Source organism: Ylistrum balloti, unplaced genomic scaffold (genome assembly GCF_031769215.1).
Source record: "Ylistrum balloti isolate Yb309-2 unplaced genomic scaffold, AGI_CSIRO_Ybal_v1 Utg369992, whole genome shotgun sequence".
NCBI lineage: Eukaryota > Metazoa > Mollusca > Bivalvia > Pectinida > Pectinidae > Ylistrum > Ylistrum balloti.
Window position 1 is genome coordinate 15,085 of NW_026782074.1, and position 18,886 is coordinate 33,970.

An 18,886-nucleotide genomic window follows, 5' to 3' on the forward strand; every position below is an offset into this window, starting at 1 on the left:
AAATTATAAGCAGCAAAGTAGTACACAAATGTTAAAACACCGTCGCATGGAGCTGGTTAGAATACAAAACCATCGTCCTAAGAAAGGGTGAAAATATCGCTATTTCCCTCACCTTAGCAGAAAAGCCCACTATTCATGACGTAACCACTGCGTGAGACATTGCATCATTCTGTGCACTTCGACAAAGGAAACAAGAGACAAGGGTCAGTATAACCTATTGACACCATATTCCGTCTACAGCCTTGCGTTCACCATGGGTTTCACATTTCATATGTTTAAATTACGGGGAAGTTTTATGGTCGCCATAGTGATATCACTGAGAAATATTCTATTTCTTTGAGCGACATCAAGCTGGACGTATTTGATGCTCGTTAGTTTCAGTTTACCTGTTGGTTCCGTTGTCGTATACCTTGTTCTCATTTGAGAACGTGACTTACTTGGATTGACCAAGGTTTACATGGCGGGTGTCGTCGATGAAGCAGAAGACGCTTACTCTTCCGAAACATCTGGTATTATTCTATTTGTACTTTTCAGGAGTCTGTGTAAATCTTTCTTTTGTTCATATTTTGCCCTAGTTTTATGAATTATAATTATGTTGCCATGTTGGTATTTTGTTGATTTTTTACCAATATCTGCTTAAAATAGGTTGGTACATTTTAAAAGTATTCAATGTAAAATATTATTTGATGTTTGGGGCAATGCGGTCAAGAATTGTGTAATTTGCACCTTTGTGGTTCAAAACAGTACAGTCACGTCTCGTCCGCTGTAATATAGAAGATAGTTTTCTTGAGTTACTGACCAGAAGTTTAAAAGTTTGCTTTAGCACAATTCAGATGCTCAGCCTGTTGTTCAGATGGCAGCAAGTGTGGTATCCATGGGATACATTTTTTTAACCTCAAACACTTGGGTTGCCGGAGTTGTCTGACCGTTTTTCCTCTTTCATATAAGTTTTTTTTTCCATTTTTGAATTTACTGTCCCACATGTAAACATATTTTACCAACTTTGAATTTACTGTCACACATGTAAACATATCTTACCAACTTTGAATTTACTGTCACACATGTAAACATATCTTAATAACTTTGAATTTATTGTCTCACATGTAAACATACCTTACCAGCTTTGAATTTACTGTCCCACATGTAAACATATTTCAATGATGGCGGAGGCGCCATGTCTGCTGTACAACTGCATGCTTATGTTAAACAAAGCGAGTTTGAACAGCGTATTTCAGATTTACGTTTTTTCTTAAACTTCATTTTATTTTCTTCGCATGTGTTTTGTTAGCACATATGTTTTGGTATTTACTGTATGAGGTTTGATTTGATGTAAGTTAAGCATGTCTGTAGAATGTTCTTAAATGAGGTACAAAGTTGATACTTTGTAGTATCATTATAAACAAGATAAATAAAAACATGACTATGTTTATTCCGACTGGGACGACTTGCCTTGTTCACCTTTCATTGTTATGTATTTAGGCGATTCAATGATCGAAAGGGTAAACAAATACAGTTATAATAAACAGGTCATTCGGGTCATGCTTTTAACAAAAGAGACGATAAAAAATATATATAAATTTTATTGAAATATCATTTAATGGAAATGAAAGCCACTTTGTTATAAAATATAATGCTGATAATTTCATTAATTGAGAATAACAACGATAACCAATTTTCTCAGTTTTCAAATGTTACGTCACTTAAACTCGTTTCGGGTCCTTCGGCTTGGTCGCCGCTAGGAGTCGAGTGGGCAGTAGATTTCGACTGCAGAATCTCAAGGATGTTTTGAACATTCTCTCTGCAAATAATAAAAAGACAAAAAATAACATTATAATAACAACGACATATGCACATTAATGGAAACTGAGAATGCCCTTTTCAGGTTTACTGGATACATAAAGAAACAAAATGAATTGAGACCGAAGAGCGATATTTCTAAAACCAAAATATCTGGCTGGTTGTCTTTCATGTGATGAGGTTTCTGGCTCAGGACAAAACGCATTCCTGAGTGAAATGTTTGACCAATGCAATCCTTGGTTATAATTACTGTCGTTTTCAATTTCTACCACAGTTGTCGTTCCTTGCAGTCACGATACACCTATGTGAATAGCCATGGACTTTCTTGTTTGACTTCAAGATCATACATATTCATAATGTAAAAAGATGGCGGCGATTGTTAACTACAGATAAATTCAGTTAAAAAAACATCTGTGTCATATAATCCCTATGAATGACATCCACACTATGTGCATCATTTACAACGTTACTACTCACCAAATGAAGGCTTAATTTATGTAGATGTTAAATTGTCTACAGGTAATTAGAATTTACGTATATTTTTTTCATATACAGAAAGGAATTAAAGTTCCAACGCAAAGTACATTTATTTACATATTGCATAAAGTCATTCCCATAAAATAATTCAAGGTATTCGTAAGTGAATTGGACCTTGTTTGTACTACAATGTAGAATGAAACAATGACTATATTGAATACTAAAAAAGCTTTTTAACGCATAATAGCAACTGTGTTCTTAAAAGAACCCAATTAAAACCGAGAAAATACCAACGTGTCAACATAATACGATCAAAAGAAAGATTTACACGAACACTAAAATGGAAAAGTACAAGGAGAACGAGACCAGGTGATCCGGAAGAGTAAACGTCTTCTGTTTCCTCGACGACACCCGTAATGTAAATTTTGATACGTTTTAAAAGGATATTGAAAAAATGTGAGCAGTTTACAGAGGTATTACGTAGGGTACAACAATGCATCATGGGCGAAATCCTGACACTTGAAAAGAGGTTTAACACATAATGACTCACTGCAACTTGAGTAGGGCTGTTTCCTGGCGTGCCAGTCTGTTGTGTACAGTGAGTACATTGAGTTTGTGTGACTGAAGGGAGTCCCAGATATCCTGAATGTTTTTGTTCATTTCGTTCAATGGCGGGGTTTCCCAGCGCTCCAGTACATGTTTTATATCACAGATATCCTCGTAATCCTTATAGTAATTGGTACGGTGATCCTGTAAATATGAATATTCACGAAAAGTTTGACTATGTCTTTAATGTCCCTTTAGAAGGAGACAGGAAAAAGAACCTCAATTCTGGAGGGGGTCCCATATTTGTTTACCAACTGCAAACATACAGTGGAATGCAGTATGTCTTATTCTTTGTCTCTCTGATGTTCCCTAAATAGAAGACACCAGGGTGCCCCATAATTAGTTGTATCTTGCGACATGTAACGTCAGACATATTCTGAAGAATCTATTCTCTATCACCTGCCCAGGTTAGTCGTAAAGGTGGACATCTTAAAAGCCTTTAATGTCTCGATGTTGATTTGGATCGCCAAAGATACGGTTATTAATAAAGTTTTTCAAAGACAATTTAAAAAAAGAGATTGTAACATGTTATTATATATGATCGCATAGTGACATATTGACAAAGTAGATCGGTACCTTTCCAAGTATGAAACTGTTGAGTTCCACTCGAGCGACTATCCACGCCCTATTGACCTCTAACCCTCTTTGTGCGTCTTGCTGCACGTGCTGGTATGTGTCGCTGAGTTGAGCAATGAGGATATTAAGCAAGACAACACAGCACGTGAACAGAAACAGGACCATCAGGAGGCAGCTCATTGGTCTGACAAAGGATATAAAACCAAGATAGTTTATATGTGTGGAGTATGGAATGCATAATGTATCTCGTACTTAAACTGTCTCGTGGAGTATGGAATGCATAATGTATCTCGTACTTACACTGTTTCGTGGAGTATGGAATGCATAATGTATCTCGTACTTACACTGTTTCGTGGAGTATGGAATGCATAATGTATCTCGTACTTACACTGTTTCGTGGAGTATGGAATGCATAATGTATCTCGTACTTACACTGTTTCGTGGAGTATGGAATGCATAATGTATCTCGTACTTACACTGTTTCGTGGAGTATGGAATGCATAATGTATCTCGTACTTACACTGTCTCGTGGAGTATGGAATGCATAATGTATCTCGTACTTACACTGTCTCGTGGAGTATGGAATGCATAATGTATCTCGTACTTACACTGTTTCGTGGAGTATGGAATGCATACTGTATCTCGTACTTACACTGTTTCGTGGAGTATGGAATGCATAATGTATCTCGTACTTACACTGTTTCGTGGAGTATGGAATGCATAATGTATCTCGTACTTACACTGTTTCGTGGAGTATGGAATGCATAATGTATCTCGTACTTACACTGTCTCGTGGAGTATGGAATGCATAATGTATCTCGTACTTACACTGTCTCGTGGAGTATGGAATGCATAATGTATCTCGTACTTACACTGTCTCGTGGAGTATGGAATGCATAATGTATCTCGTACTTACACTGTCTCGTGGAGTATGGAATGCATAATGTATCTCGTACTTAAACTGTCTCGTGGAGTATGGAATGCATAATGTATCTCGTACTTACACTGTTTCGTGGAGTATGGAATGCATAATGTATCTCGTACTTACACTGTTTCGTGGAGTATGGAATGCATAATGTATCTCGTGCTTACACTGTCTCGTGGAGTATGGAATGCATAATGTATCTCGTACTTACACTGTTTCGTGGAGTATGGAATGCATACATGTGTATCTTGTACTTACACTGTTTCCGTTGACCGATTTCTATAAGTTGGTGTAAGATACATTCATCACTGGTTTTTGATTTAATGTATCCAAAGAAGAAATCAGAACGTTACTTTAAAGATACAAAATACAAGATAGGGTAACGAGTAACGGGAAAATAACATAAAATGAAAATATGAAATATTTATAAACTTACGAAAGCTCGGTGTATTCAATAATTCTTTCAGCTTCGATAAGTATCCGGACGCCAAGGAAGAGAATGTTCCAGAATGAACTGTAAATAGATTCAAAAGCTATTGAACAAGGTTAAGACTACATTGATGTGACGACTGTAAGTAATAAATACTAAGAAATTCAAAGATAAGGAGATAGATTGTTGTTGTTGTAATTTAGTTTGTACATCATGTATTGATTATCTAATATATCATATTATGTCGTAATATTGCAATCAAACTCGGCCAATAACAATGGATTTGTCGATTTTCCACTGAAACTGGCCAAAGAACTTATTTTAGCAATTCAGTAAATTGGAAATTAGGAGAATACCGATGTTGTTCCCCAAGCAGCAGACATCTCTACATGGTCTCAGTGATCACTTATCGTGTATCTTTGTGTGTGTTGAGCGGGTCCTTACCACTTGTGTCTCTGTGTGTGTTGAGCGGGTCCTTACCACGGGTCAGTTACCTTGTGTCTTTGTGTGTGTTGAGCGGGTCCTTACCACCAGTCAGCTACTTGGTGTCTTTGTGTGTGTTGAGCGGGTCTTTACCACGAGTCAGTTACCTTGTGTCTTTGTGTGTGTTGAGCGGGTCCTTACCACGAGTCAGTTACTTTGTGTCTTTGTGTGTGTTGAGCGGGTCCTTACCACGAGTCAGTTACCTTGTGTCTTTGTGTGTGTTGAGCGGGTCCTTACCACGGGTCAGTTACCTTGTGTCTTTGTGTGTGTTGAGCTGGTCCTTACCACCAGTCAGTTACCTTGTGTCTTTGTGTGTGTTGAGCGAGTCCTTACCACTTGTGTCTCTGTGTGTGTTGAGCGGGTCCTTACCACGGGTCAGTTACCTTGTGTCTTTGTGTGTATTGAGCGAATCCTTACCACCAGTCAGCTACTTGGTGTCTTTGTGTGTGTTGAGCGGGTCTTTACCACGAGTCAGTTACCTTGTATCTCTGTGTGTGTTGAGCGGGTCCTTACCACCAGTCAGTTACCTAGTGTCTTTGTGTGTGTTGAGCGGGTCCTTACCACGAGTCAGTTACCTAGTGTCTTTGTGTGTGTTGAGCGGGTCCTTACCACGGGTCAGTTACCTTGTGTCTTTGTGTGTGTTGAGCTGGTCCTTACCACGAGTCAGTTACCTTGTGTCTTTGTGTGTGTTGAGCGAGTCCTTACCACTTGTGTCTCTGTGTGTGTTGAGCGGGTCCTTACCACGGGTCAGTTACCTTGTGTCTTTGTGTGTATTGAGCGGGTCCTTACCACCAGTCAGCTACTTGGTGTCTTTGTGTGTGTTGAGCGGGTCTTTACCACGAGTCAGTTACCTTGTATCTCTGTGTGTGTTGAGCGGGTCCTTACCACCAGTCAGTTACCTAGTGTCTCTGTGTGTGTTGAGCGGGTCCTTACCACGAGTCAGTTACCTAGTGTCTTTGTGGGTGTTGAGCGGGTCCTTACCACGAGTCGGTTACCTTGTATCTCCGTGTGTGTTGAGAGGGCCCTTACCACGAGTCAGTTACCTTGTGTCTTTGTGTGTGTTGAGCTGGTCCTTACCACCAGTCAGCTACTTGATGTCTTTGTGTGTGTTGAGCGGGTACTTACCACCAATCAGTTACCTGGTGTCTTTGTGTGCGTGAGCGGGTCCTTACCACGAGTCAGTTACCTTGTGTCTTTGTGTGTGTTGAGCGGGTCCTTACCACGGGTCAGTTACCTTGTGTCTTTGTGTGTGTTGAGCTGGTCCTTACCACCAGTCAGTTACCTTGTGTCTTTGTGTGTGTTGAGCGAGTCCTTACCACTTGTGTCTCTGTGTGTGTTGAGCGGGTCCTTACCACGGGTCAGTTACCTAGTCCACCAGTCAGCTACTTGGTGTCTTTGTGTGTGTTGAGCGGGTCTTTACCACGAGTCAGTTACCTTGTATCTCTGTGTGTGTTGAGCGGGTCCTTACCACCAGTCAGTTACCTAGTGTCTTTGTGTGTGTTGAGCGGGTCCTTACCACGAGTCAGTTACCTAGTGTCTTTGTGTGTGTTGAGCGGGTCCTTACCACGGGTCAGTTACCTTGTGTCTTTGTGTGTGTTGAGCTGGTCCTTACCACGAGTCAGTTACCTTGTGTCTTTGTGTGTGTTGAGCGAGTCCTTACCACTTGTGTCTCTGTGTGTGTTGAGCGGGTCCTTACCACGGGTCAGTTACCTTGTGTCTTTGTGTGTATTGAGCGGGTCCTTACCACCAGTCAGCTACTTGGTGTCTTTGTGTGTGTTGAGCGGGTCTTTACCACGAGTCAGTTACCTTGTATCTCTGTGTGTGTTGAGCGGGTCCTTACCACCAGTCAGTTACCTAGTGTCTTTGTGTGTGTTGAGCGGGTCCTTACCACCAGTCAGTTACCTAGTGTCTTTGTGGGTGTTGAGCGGGTCCTTACCACGAGTCGGTTACCTTGTATCTCCGTGTGTGTTGAGAGGGCCCTTACCACGAGTCAGTTACCTTGTGTCTTTGTGTGTGTTGAGCTGGTCCTTACCACCAGTCAGCTACTTGATGTCTTTGTGTGTGTTGAGCGGGTACTTACCACCAATCAGTTACCTGGTGTCTTTGTGTGCGTGAGCGGGTCCTTACCACGAGTCAGTTACTTTGTGTCTTTGTGTGTGTTGAGCGGGTCCTTACCACGAGTCAGTTACCTTGTGTCTTTGTGTGTGTTGAGCGGGTCCTTACCACGGGTCAGTTACCTTGTGTCTTTGTGTGTGTTGAGCTGGTCCTTACCACCAGTCAGTTACCTTGTGTCTTTGTGTGTGTTGAGCGAGTCCTTACCACTTGTGTCTCTGTGTGTGTTGAGCGGGTCCTTACCACGGGTCAGTTACCTTGTGTCTTTGTGTGTATTGAGCGGGTCCTTACCACCAGTCAGCTACTTGGTGTCTTTGTGTGTGTTGAGCGGGTCTTTACCACGAGTCAGTTACCTTGTATCTCTGTGTGTGTTGAGCGGGTCCTTACCACCAGTCAGTTACCTAGTGTCTTTGTGTGTGTTGAGCGGGTCCTTACCACGAGTCAGTTACCTAGTGTCTTTGTGTGTGTTGAGCGGTTACTTACCACCAATCAGTTACCTGGTGTCTTTGTGTGCGTGAGCGGGTCCTTACCACGAGTCAGTTACTTTGTGTCTTTGTGTGTGTTGAGCGGGTCCTTACCACGAGTCAGTTACCTTGTGTCTTTGTGTGTGTTGAGCGGGTCCTTACCACGGGTCAGTTACCTTGTGTCTTTGTGTGTGTTGAGCTGGTCCTTACCACCAGTCAGTTACCTTGTGTCTTTGTGTGTGTTGAGCGAGTCCTTACCACTTGTGTCTCTGTGTGTGTTGAGCGGGTCCTTACCACGGGTCAGTTACCTAGTGTCTTTGTGGGTGTTGAGCGGGTCCTTACCACGAGTCGGTTACCTTGTATCTCCGTGTGTGTTGAGAGGGCCCTTACCACGAGTCAGTTACCTTGTGTCTTTGTGTGTGTTGAGCTGGTCCTTACCACCAGTCAGCTACTTGATGTCTTTGTGTGTGTTGAGCGGGTACTTACCACCAATCAGTTACCTGGTGTCTTTGTGTGCGTGAGCGGGTCCTTACCACGAGTCAGTTACTTTGTGTCTTTGTGTGTGTTGAGCGGGTCTTTACCACGAGTCAGTTACCCTGTATCTGTGTGTGTGTTGAACGAGTCCTTATTACGAAACTCTTACCTTGTGTCCTGGTGTGTATTGAGCGAGCCATCGCCACGAAGCGACAAAAGAAACGAGCCACTAAAAGCCAAGAGGATCACCGTAAACACGATGGTGAACTGGATGAAGTCATGTGCTAGAATTCGCCATAGGATCTGGGCGTATGCACCTGTCTGTCTGCAGAAATTGAAAATATTTTTCATAGAATAAGAGCAATCAAATGTATTCAAGATAGGACCAGGTATCAGAGTAATATAAACAGCAAACTTTTTTCTACAATGTAGCTAAACCTAAATCACATCTTTACCGTTAAATTGTTTTTACTGAATGGTCTATGGTAACCTCACATCCTTACCGTAACTGCCCTATATTATTTTAATGGCAACCCCATATCTTCACCGATAGACTGCCCTATAGTGTTTGGTCTATGGCAACCCCATATCTTCACCGATAGACTGCCCTATAGTGTTTGGTCTATGGCAACCCCATATCTTCACCGATAGACTGCCCTATAGTGTTTGGTCTATGGCAACCCCATATCTTCACCGATAGACTGCCCTATAGTGTTTGGTCTATGGCAACCCAATATCTTCACCGTAAGACTGCCCTATATTGTTTGGTCAATGGTAACCCCATATCTTCACCGATAGACTGCCCTATAGTGTTTGGTCTACGGCGACCCCAGCTCGTCACCGTTAGACTGCCCTATATTGCTTGGTTAATGACAACCTCATATCTTCACCGATAGACTGCCCTATAGTGTTTGGTCTATGGCAACCCCATATCTTCACCGATAGACTGCCCTATAGTGTTTGGTCTATGGCAACCCAATATCTTCACCGTAAGACTGCCCTATAGTGTTTGGTTAATGACAACCTCATATCTTCACCGATAGACTGCCCTATAGTGTTTGGTCTATGGCAACCCCAGCTCTTCACCGATAGACTGCCCTATAGTGTTTGGTCTAAAGCAACCCGTGCTCTTCACCGTTAGACCGCCCTATAGTGTTTGGTCTATGGCAACCCCATATCTTCACCGATAGACTGCCCTATAGTGTTTGGTCTAAAGCAACCCCATATCTTCACCGTTAGACTGTCCTATAGTGTTTGGTCTAAAGCAACCCGACATCTTCGCCTATGGACTGCCCTATAATGTTTGGTCTATGGCAACCCCACATCTTCACCGTTAGACTGCCCTATAGTGTTTGGTCTAAAGCAACCCCATATCTTCACCGTTAGACTGTCCTATAGTGTTTGGTCTAAAGCAACCCGACATCTTCGCCTATGGACTGCCCTATAGTGTTTGGTCTATGGCAACCCCACATCTTCACCGTTAGACTGCCCTATAGTGTTTGGTCTAAAGCAACCCCATATCTTCACCGTTAGACTGTCCTATAGTGTTTGGTCTAAAGCAACCCGACATCTTCGCCTATGGACTGCCCTATAGTGTTTGGTCTATGGCAACCCCACATCTTCACCATTAGACTGCCCTATAGTGTTTGGTCTAAAGCAACCCCATATCTTCACCGTTAGACTGTCCTATAGTGTTTGGTCTATGGCAACCCCACATCTTCACCGTTAGACCGCCCTATAGTGTTTGGTCTATGGCAACCCCACATCTTCACCGTTAGACTGTCCTATAGTGTTTGGTCTATGGCAACCCCACATCTTCACCGTTAGACTGCCCTGTAGTGTTTGGTCTATGGCAACCCCACATCTTCACCGTTAGACTGCCCTATAGTGTTTGGTCTAAAGCAACCCCATATCTTCACCGTTAGATTGTCCTATAGTGTTTGGTCTATGGCAACCCCACATCTTCACTGTTAGACCGCCCTATAGTGTTTGGTCTATGGCAACCCCACATCTTCACCGTTAGACTGTCCTATAGTGTTTGGTCTATGGCAACCCCACATCTTTTACGTTAGACCGTTGGTCTATGATAATCACACCTGGTTTAATACTCACCTGAAGACAGCAGCGTATTTGAAAATGCGGAGCGTCCAGAGCAGAAAGCCTATGGAAAAGACTGGCCACTGTTCAGACCTCTCCGTGAATCTGAGAGGTACCGCTGTTGCCAGTAAGAGGGACGATGACATATCTATCCAATTAAAGGCGTCCGTCCAGTACTCTAGTCGTTGCCTGTAACGCAATCCAACATTTGTCACTGAGTATTTCGCTATTGTTTACAAGTCGGCATTTTCTTGTTATTGTAGGGTTGGTAGTCAGGCAATGATGTCCATCGAGAAATTATAATAAAACGATCAAACACCCAACCATTGAAGTGATGTTCGCGGTATAAGCTTATGACATATAACGATATTTTAGCAGGTATCATCACGGAAATGAACGGGGACAAATATCTGCAAATTAATGCATGAAATTTTCTATCTTCTCAGCAATACATACATCAATATGTATATATGTTTATATTAAGAAACTGATCGATTTAGTTAAAAAAAACTTTAACTATATTATAATTTCCTAAATGAACACCAAATGTACATACTTTCGGAATTGGTTTGCCTCCTGAAAGATAGTCATTAGTATGATGGTGACAGTCCACACCTCACAGACACCTCTCCCAATCTGGAGTGGCAGATCGTATTGAAGTGGGTCGGGACACATAGCGGCCACAACAGCCGAGAACGTCATCGTAACCAGGGTGACGAAATACACCAGCGAGTTCATTCTTGAAAAGTAAGTAGATTGATCTTTAAGAAAAGACAATAATTCAAACCTTTCCGGTCGTGTATAAGATGAAAATATATGTTAATTTATCATCGGAATGCATGAACCTAATTGTTAAAAAAACACGTCTAACAGGGTTTTTCATGTTTTTTACTGTTAGATTGAAAAAGAAACCAGAAATTTGTATATTTATCTTTCTATACAATCTTCCCTTAAAACTCCCCCACAGTTTTGCATAGTTCCATTGATAACCTTACCTAGAGGCCTTTAAGAATATATCAACTGTTGAAACAAAAACGACCAATGTTCTGCCGTTACATTATCGGACGCTACTCCTTTAAGAACGAACTTACCTTGATTATCTAAAACAAGCCGAATAATAACACTGAACCAATTACAGACAAACACTGTCGACACTGAACCAATTACAGACAAACACTGTTGACACTGAACCTATCCTTGTACAATCAGGGACACACACTGTCGACACTGAACCTATCCTTGTACAATTACAGACAAACACTGTTGACACTGAACCTATCCTTGTACAATAAGGGACACACAATGTTGCCACTGAACCTATCCTTGTACAATCAGGGACACACAATGTTGCCACTGAACCTGTCCTTGTACAATAAGGGACACACACTGTTGACACTGAACCTATCCTTGTACAATAAGGGACACACAATGTTGACACTGAACCTATCCTTGTACAATCAGGGACACACAATGTTGACACTGAACCTATCCTTGTACAATCTGGGACACACACTGTTGACACTGAACCTATCCTTGTACAATAAGGGACACACAATTTTGACACTGAACCTATCCTTGTACAATAAGGGACACATAATGTTGCCACTGAACCTATCCTTGTACAATCAGGGACACACACTGTTGACACTGAACCTATCCTTGTACAATAAGGGACACACACTGTCGACACTGAAGCTATCCTTGTACAATAAGAGACACACAATGTTGACACTGAACCTGTCCTTGTACAATCAAGTACACAATGTTGCCACTGAACCTATCCTTGTACAATAAGGGACACACAATGTTGACACTGAACCTATCCTTGTACAATCAGGGACACACACTGTTGACACTGAACCTATCCTTGTACAATAAGGGACACACACTGTTGACACTGAACCTATCCTTGTACAATAAGGGACACACACTGTTGACACTGAACCTATCCTTGTACAATCAGGGACACACAATGTTGACACTGAACCTATCCTTGTACAATAAGGGACACACAATGTTGCCACTGAACCTATCCTTGTACAATCAGGGACACACAATGTTGACACTGAACCTGTCCTTTTACAATCAGGGACACACACTGTTGACACTGAACCTATCCTTGTACAATAAGGGACACACACTGTTGACACTGAACCTATGCTTGTACAATAAGGGACACACACTTTTGACACTGAACCTATCCTTGTACAATAAGGGACACACACTTTTGACACTGAACCTATCCTTGTACAATAAGGGACACACAATGTTGCCACTGAACCTATCCTTGTACAATCAGGGACACACACTGTTGACACTGAACCTATCCTTGTACAATAAGGGACACACACTGTTGACACTGAACCTATCCTTGTACAATAAGGGACACACAATGTTGCCACTGAACCTGTCCTTGTACACAATGTTGCCACTGAACCTGTCCTTGTACAATCAGGTACACAATGTTGCCACTGAACCTATCCTTGTACAATCAGGTACACAATGTTGCCACTGAACCTATCCTTGTACAATAAGGGACACACAATGTTGACACTGAACCTGTCCTTGTACAATCAGGGACACACAATGTTGCCACTGAACCTGTCCTTGTACAATCAGGTACACAATGTTGCCACTGAACCTATCCTTGTACAATAAGGGACACACAATGTTGACACTGAACCTGTCCTTGTACAATCAGGGACACAATGTTGCCACTGAACCTGTCCTTGTACAATCAGGGACAAACACTTTTGCCACTGAACCTATCCTTTTACGACAAGAGACAAACACTGGCTCTTACATTGAACATTTCCTTGCTTGAAATTTAGAATTTAAATCATACGTTACTCAGTAAAACCTTCCATTGTTAAAAGCTGAAGCAGTCACTGAAACCAATATTTTCCAAGCTACCAAGCTAAGGTTGTAGACACTTCTGGTGGACATAATCTACGGGATGTACCGTAACTTGTATGCCATTTAATTGATATAATTTATGGCGATGTTCAGAACATACACATGTATTTGACGTCCTTCCGAAATCGTTCAATGATGAAAATGATTAAATGTATTGAATCAGTGGACCAGCGTACCTCCCCATCAGGTTCGTTTCTTTTGACATTTATCTTGACAAAATAAGATTTCCTCAGTCACCTCCTCTGTTTCAACAGTTAAGGCCCTTACGATCACTGACAAGTCCTAGACGGATGAAACAGCTGCATGATGCAGTTTCAATGCTTGATTCTATCTAGATTTAAAGATGTTTGGAAAACTGTTATTTACAGTGTAATCAGCGAAATAGTAGCGAACGAAAAAAACAACCCTCCTAATCAATAAAACAAGGCCAAATCCCGAAACAATGATCATTCGATATTTTAGGTGAATAAACACTGATCAGTTTGACTTTACAAGACAAAGCACTGTCAAAGTATTAAGATCAACAATTTCATAAATTTGTCACACAGTCACACAAACGACAATCTATTCTGCTTACAGGTGTAGCTCTTCAGCAGCCGTATATTCATTCGTTTACAATAAAGAATACGATCCCCGGGCTATTAACAAATGACAAATCAGAAAATTGTACGATTCATACTTGATGTAAACTTACTCGAAGCGTAACCTAGCATATTCTTTCCACTTTCGCCGGATAAGAAGACGGACCACGTCGTGGTAGACAATATTCTGAAAAAAAGGAAAATCACGTCTTATCATGTAAATTATGAAAGTAACGACATTTCTATTGATGAGTGATTGACAATTAAAAACATGAAATCTACAGACGATAAATCACAAACACGAAGGAAACGTCTTACCTTATTACCTCCCTTGGCTAGAATTTGGAGTGGTGACTTAGAATTTCTGTTAAAACCTTCCTGTAGAGGTGACCTACCCTCCTCGTCCCCATCCAGCACCTGATAGTACACGCGCAGGTGACCGCTTGGACTTCGACGGTCAATCATACAATCTAATACCGATAAAACTGTTTTCTGTGGAAAAATTATAGAATTAGTATATATATTACCAGGGACGTATAATACATATTGATAATTAGTATATATATTTTTATCTAATGATATAATTAGTATCTTATTGTGTTCTATTACCAGGTAAAATTACTTAATAAGAATTGTTTGGTTTTTGATATCACATACACTACATTTCTGTAGTTGACGTTTCCCATTTTAAGGTAATCAGGATAATTTTACCTGCATGTTTTTCTGTAAAAGCGTGTGAAAACTGAACTCCGATATCTTGTGTCCATCACTGGTATATAACTGCCTCACTCTGAAGACAGTAACAAACAATGAATGGTGCTTTGAAAAACGATATCTAATACACAGTGAATTTAATTTCCATAAGCCATATTTTCCATTGTTCTGCTGCTGATTTCATCGACAATAGATACTAATATGTCAATTAAATCATAGCATTGTGTCATCATTAAGTAGTATAAACGTGGAGTTTATCGACATAGTGATTTGGAATTGCTTGAGAACAGTAAATGATCTCTAACTGTATTTGTTAAATCTAAGTAGAAAACACTTATGACCTCACACACACTGCATTTTTATAGCTGCGATGTGAAACGTTTTATAATGATTTCCTGTCTACAAACTGAACGACAATCGTGCGTTATCGCACAACGAAGGGTAAATAAAAATGATATTTGAACCAAACGAGATGTCTTGTTATTGTCTTTCTATGGTACACATCCATATAATTCAATGATAATTTTCAAATATTATTGATTTAATTAAAAAATAAGTATTTTTCAATGTGTTATTGCGTATCGATATCGGTTTTTTTTTAAAAATGAAATTGGTATCAGAATCAATACGTGGTTGATACTCTCAGATAAAAGGTTTACATACGGTTTACTCACTCGCTATTAGGCATGTACAGTATCAACAAAGATGCCACCTCGTCGTTACCGTTCTCATAAGCTATCGTATACGGCATGATATTGTCATGGTCTCGTGCATTCGGCCACGCGTCATGCTCCAGCAGTTTTGTACACACACCCTTGAAGTTCTTCTCCACGGCGTAGTGTAAGGGTGTCCGAAGGTGTTGGTCGCTGGCGGAAGGGTTGGCTCCTCTATGGAGAAGGGTGTTGACTAGCATCTGTACCTATAAGATTGTAAACAAAAACAAACAAATGAAAAATAGCAAGAGAATAGCACATTTTCATTCAAATTTATCATTAGATACTGTAAATCCAAATAATGAATTTAACTGTGTTATACAGCTGTTTCCTCCCTCCAAGACTTCTCAGTGATGCAAAAGGCCTAGATATCAATACTTGTTAGGTGACTGAGGCACATCCGAAGCGATCGAAAAAAAAGTCAAAATCAAGACAGAGACATTATTGATATTTACAGATATACGCAAATTATGAAAATAAGATAAAAAATAAATAATTAATAAAAAAAATACATTTTCGAAATTTACACCGCCTCGGAATTAAACATCAGACCTTTATATATCATGTTTGTGGTACTCACTCTTGGTTCATTTTCAATGGTTGACACCACATGTAGTAAAGCTCTATCTTTGTTGCCTTCACGCGCTATAATCCTATCTATGAACACCTCTATTTCCGCTTCCTGTTTTCCAATGAAAAATAGTTTGGTCTTCTCTGCAACCTTCATGAATGGAAGCGTATAGGCAAGTTCATATTTATAATAGGACAAAAAGTAGACTGTCTTTAGAGACACATATTTTTCTTTATATTTTATAGGATAGGAATTCGATTGAAACTGTAAACTACTGAACAGATGTTTCTTTACTCTGCGTAAGACATACAGTCAAATCAACGTTATCAAACAGTTGAGATACCTTCATTTAAATTGAGAGAGAGAATGGTGACATATCTCGTACTTCTTCAAGAACCTACCTCCCGTTGAAAGGAGTCGTCCGTAGCAACATCCCCGAGATCTGCCGCCATGGATGTCTGGGAGGCGCTTGGTCGTAACTCATCCAATATACTTCCATCATCATTGAGGACTGAACGAATATCAACATCAAGGCTACATACATATATATCCATGATGAAATAGCATCTAATGTTAAATATCTATCACAATTTTCACGAATATCATTATTATAGTGCGGTGACGTTAGCTTTAGTGCTTAAAAGTGTTACTAACTGTAAGATGTATGTAATATTTGCATGATTTTTAATTTGCTACCGAAGAACATTTGTTGAGAAAATTTCGTCTGCGTGATATGGTTTTGAAAGTGGGATATCAAATATATTACCAAGGATTCTATGAGAATAATTAAGTCTATCAGTATGTCATTTTTTTATCATATAACTTAATTTTGCGTCGATGACATTTAACACATTTCCTACTCTTGGTATACTGATGCAGTTTGCTACACACTCTGTACCTATAGAGTCAAACTGCTGTAAGGGAATGCTGAGAGGCCGTCTGTGTTTCCGACAGTTCATCCTCATTCTTGCATCATGGCCTCCTTCGCTGATTGCTCGTCGATGACGTCTCTTCTGCGACTCAATCGTCATCGTCTGTAAAAATACACAAAATATCATTTTGAAAAGAACATTGAGCAATTCGACATATTTGGAATTGTTTTGATAACTTCAGAAAGGAGAAGACAAGAGTGTACATTTTGATCACATACTCTTATTCCTGACTCGTGTGGTTAGAACAAATTACACCCCCTCCCCCCTGCTGCAGAGTTTGCCATATCACACATAAATAAATAACATTTTTCGTATGAACTTAACAATAGATACACAATATGCCGAAGAATGAATGAATGACATTCCCTTTAATGTTCATTTCTTAGCAGCAAGACGTTGTTTCACAGCACTGAAAACAATTTTCTGTTGTATTAATAATAAAACAGTGATTACAATGGACAGTCAATGTGTTATAAACATTCCAGCATGTTCGTTAAAGAAGAAAACTCGATTGTAAACACAACCGTCGTTTTTAGCTCTGAAGTATCGCCATGGTAACCACACCGATACAACCTGCCTTACAAACAAAGTTATCGATTAAATCTGATAGTGATATCTTAATAAGGCTGGACTTTATTATGGATCATGCAGAATCTGAAATACAGCTGAGTTACTGTGCTTACTAAACTCACGAAAACAATGCGTTTTATGGGTAGGTGTTTATGATGTAAGGGTTTACGTATGAGGGTATACATGTTGAGGGTATACGTATGAGAGTATATATGTTGAGGGTATAGGTATGATGGTATACATGTTGAGGGTATACGTATGATGGTATATATGTTGAGGGTATACGTATGAGGGTATATATGTTGAGGGTATACGTATGATGGTATACATGTTGAGGGTATACGTATGAGGGTATACATGTTGAGGGTATACGTATGATGGTATATATGTTGAGGGTATACGTATGATGGTATATATGTTGAGGGTATACGTATGAGGGTATATATGTTGAGGGTATACGTATGATGGTATATATGTTGTATATAGGGTATACGTATGAGGGTATATATGATGGTATATATGTGTATATATGTTGAGGGTATACGTATGATGGTATATATGTTGAGGGTATGAGGGTATACGTATGAGGGTATATATGTTGAGGGTATACGTATTATGGTATATATGTTGAGGGTATACGTATGAGGGTATACATGTTGAGGGTATACGTATGATGGTATATATGTTGAGGGTATACGTATGATGGTATATATGTTGAGGGTATACGTATGATGGTATATATGTTGAGGGTATACGTATGATGGTATATATGTTGAGGGTATACGTATGATGGTATATATGTTGAGGGTATACGTATGATGGTATATATGTTGAGGGTATACGTATGATGGTATATATGTTGAGGGTATACGTATGAGGGTATATATGTTGAGGGTATACGTATGAGGGTATATATGTTGAGGGTATACGTATGATGGTATATATGTTGAGGGTATACGTATGATGGTATATATGTTGAGGGTATATATGTTGAGGGTATACGTATGATGGTATATATGTTGATGGTTTACGTATGAGGGTATATATGTTGAGGGTATACGTATGATGGTATATATGTTGAGGGTATACGTATGATGGTATATATGTTGAGGGTATACGTATGATGGTATATATGTTGAGGGTATACGTATGATGGTATATATGTTGAGGGTATACGTATGAGGGTATACATGTTGAGGGTATACGTATGATGGTATATATGTTGATGGTTTACGTATGAGGGTATATATGTTGAGGGTATACGTATGAGGGTATATATGTTGAGGGTATACGTATGATGGTATATATGTTGAGGGTATACGTATGACGGTATATATGTTGAGGGTATACGTATGATGGTATATATGTATGAGGGTATATATGTAGGGTATAGGGTATACGTATGATGGTATATATATGTATGATGGTATATATGTATATGATGGTAT

At 40.0% G+C, this 18,886-nt stretch overlaps 1 protein-coding gene across 1 annotated transcript; it reads right to left on the reverse strand.

The window, feature by feature from the left end:
• Positions 1-1,615: 1,615 nt before the first annotated feature.
• On the reverse strand, positions 1,616-16,967 carry LOC132547979 (uncharacterized). Its single transcript, XM_060211795.1, has 14 exons — positions 16,835-16,967; positions 16,338-16,447; positions 15,946-16,086; positions 15,327-15,571; positions 14,650-14,728; positions 14,257-14,430; positions 14,052-14,125; positions 10,998-11,180; positions 10,457-10,630; positions 8,514-8,669; positions 4,818-4,895; positions 3,457-3,640; positions 2,825-3,024; positions 1,616-1,798 (listed from the first exon to the last, which is right to left on the reverse strand). Exons 1-14 carry the CDS (start codon positions 16,965-16,967, stop codon positions 1,678-1,680), a joined length of 2,052 nt encoding a protein of 683 aa, XP_060067778.1. The 3' UTR covers positions 1,616-1,677.
• Positions 16,968-18,886: the final 1,919 nt, after the last annotated feature.

Excerpts from the sequence above, each read along its gene's own strand:
- LOC132547979 (XM_060211795.1), bottom strand. The coding sequence starts at position 16,967 with ATGACGATTGAGTCGCAGAAGAGACGTCATCGACGAGCAATCAGCGAA. Across the intron at positions 16,087-16,337 it reads ACGACTCCTTTCAACGGGAG|GTTGCAGAGAAGACCAAACT; the intron begins GTAGGTTCTTGA and ends CCATTCATGAAG. Across the intron at positions 3,641-4,817 it reads ATTGAATACACCGAGCTTTC|ACCAATGAGCTGCCTCCTGA; the intron begins GTAAGTTTATAA and ends ATCCTTTGTCAG.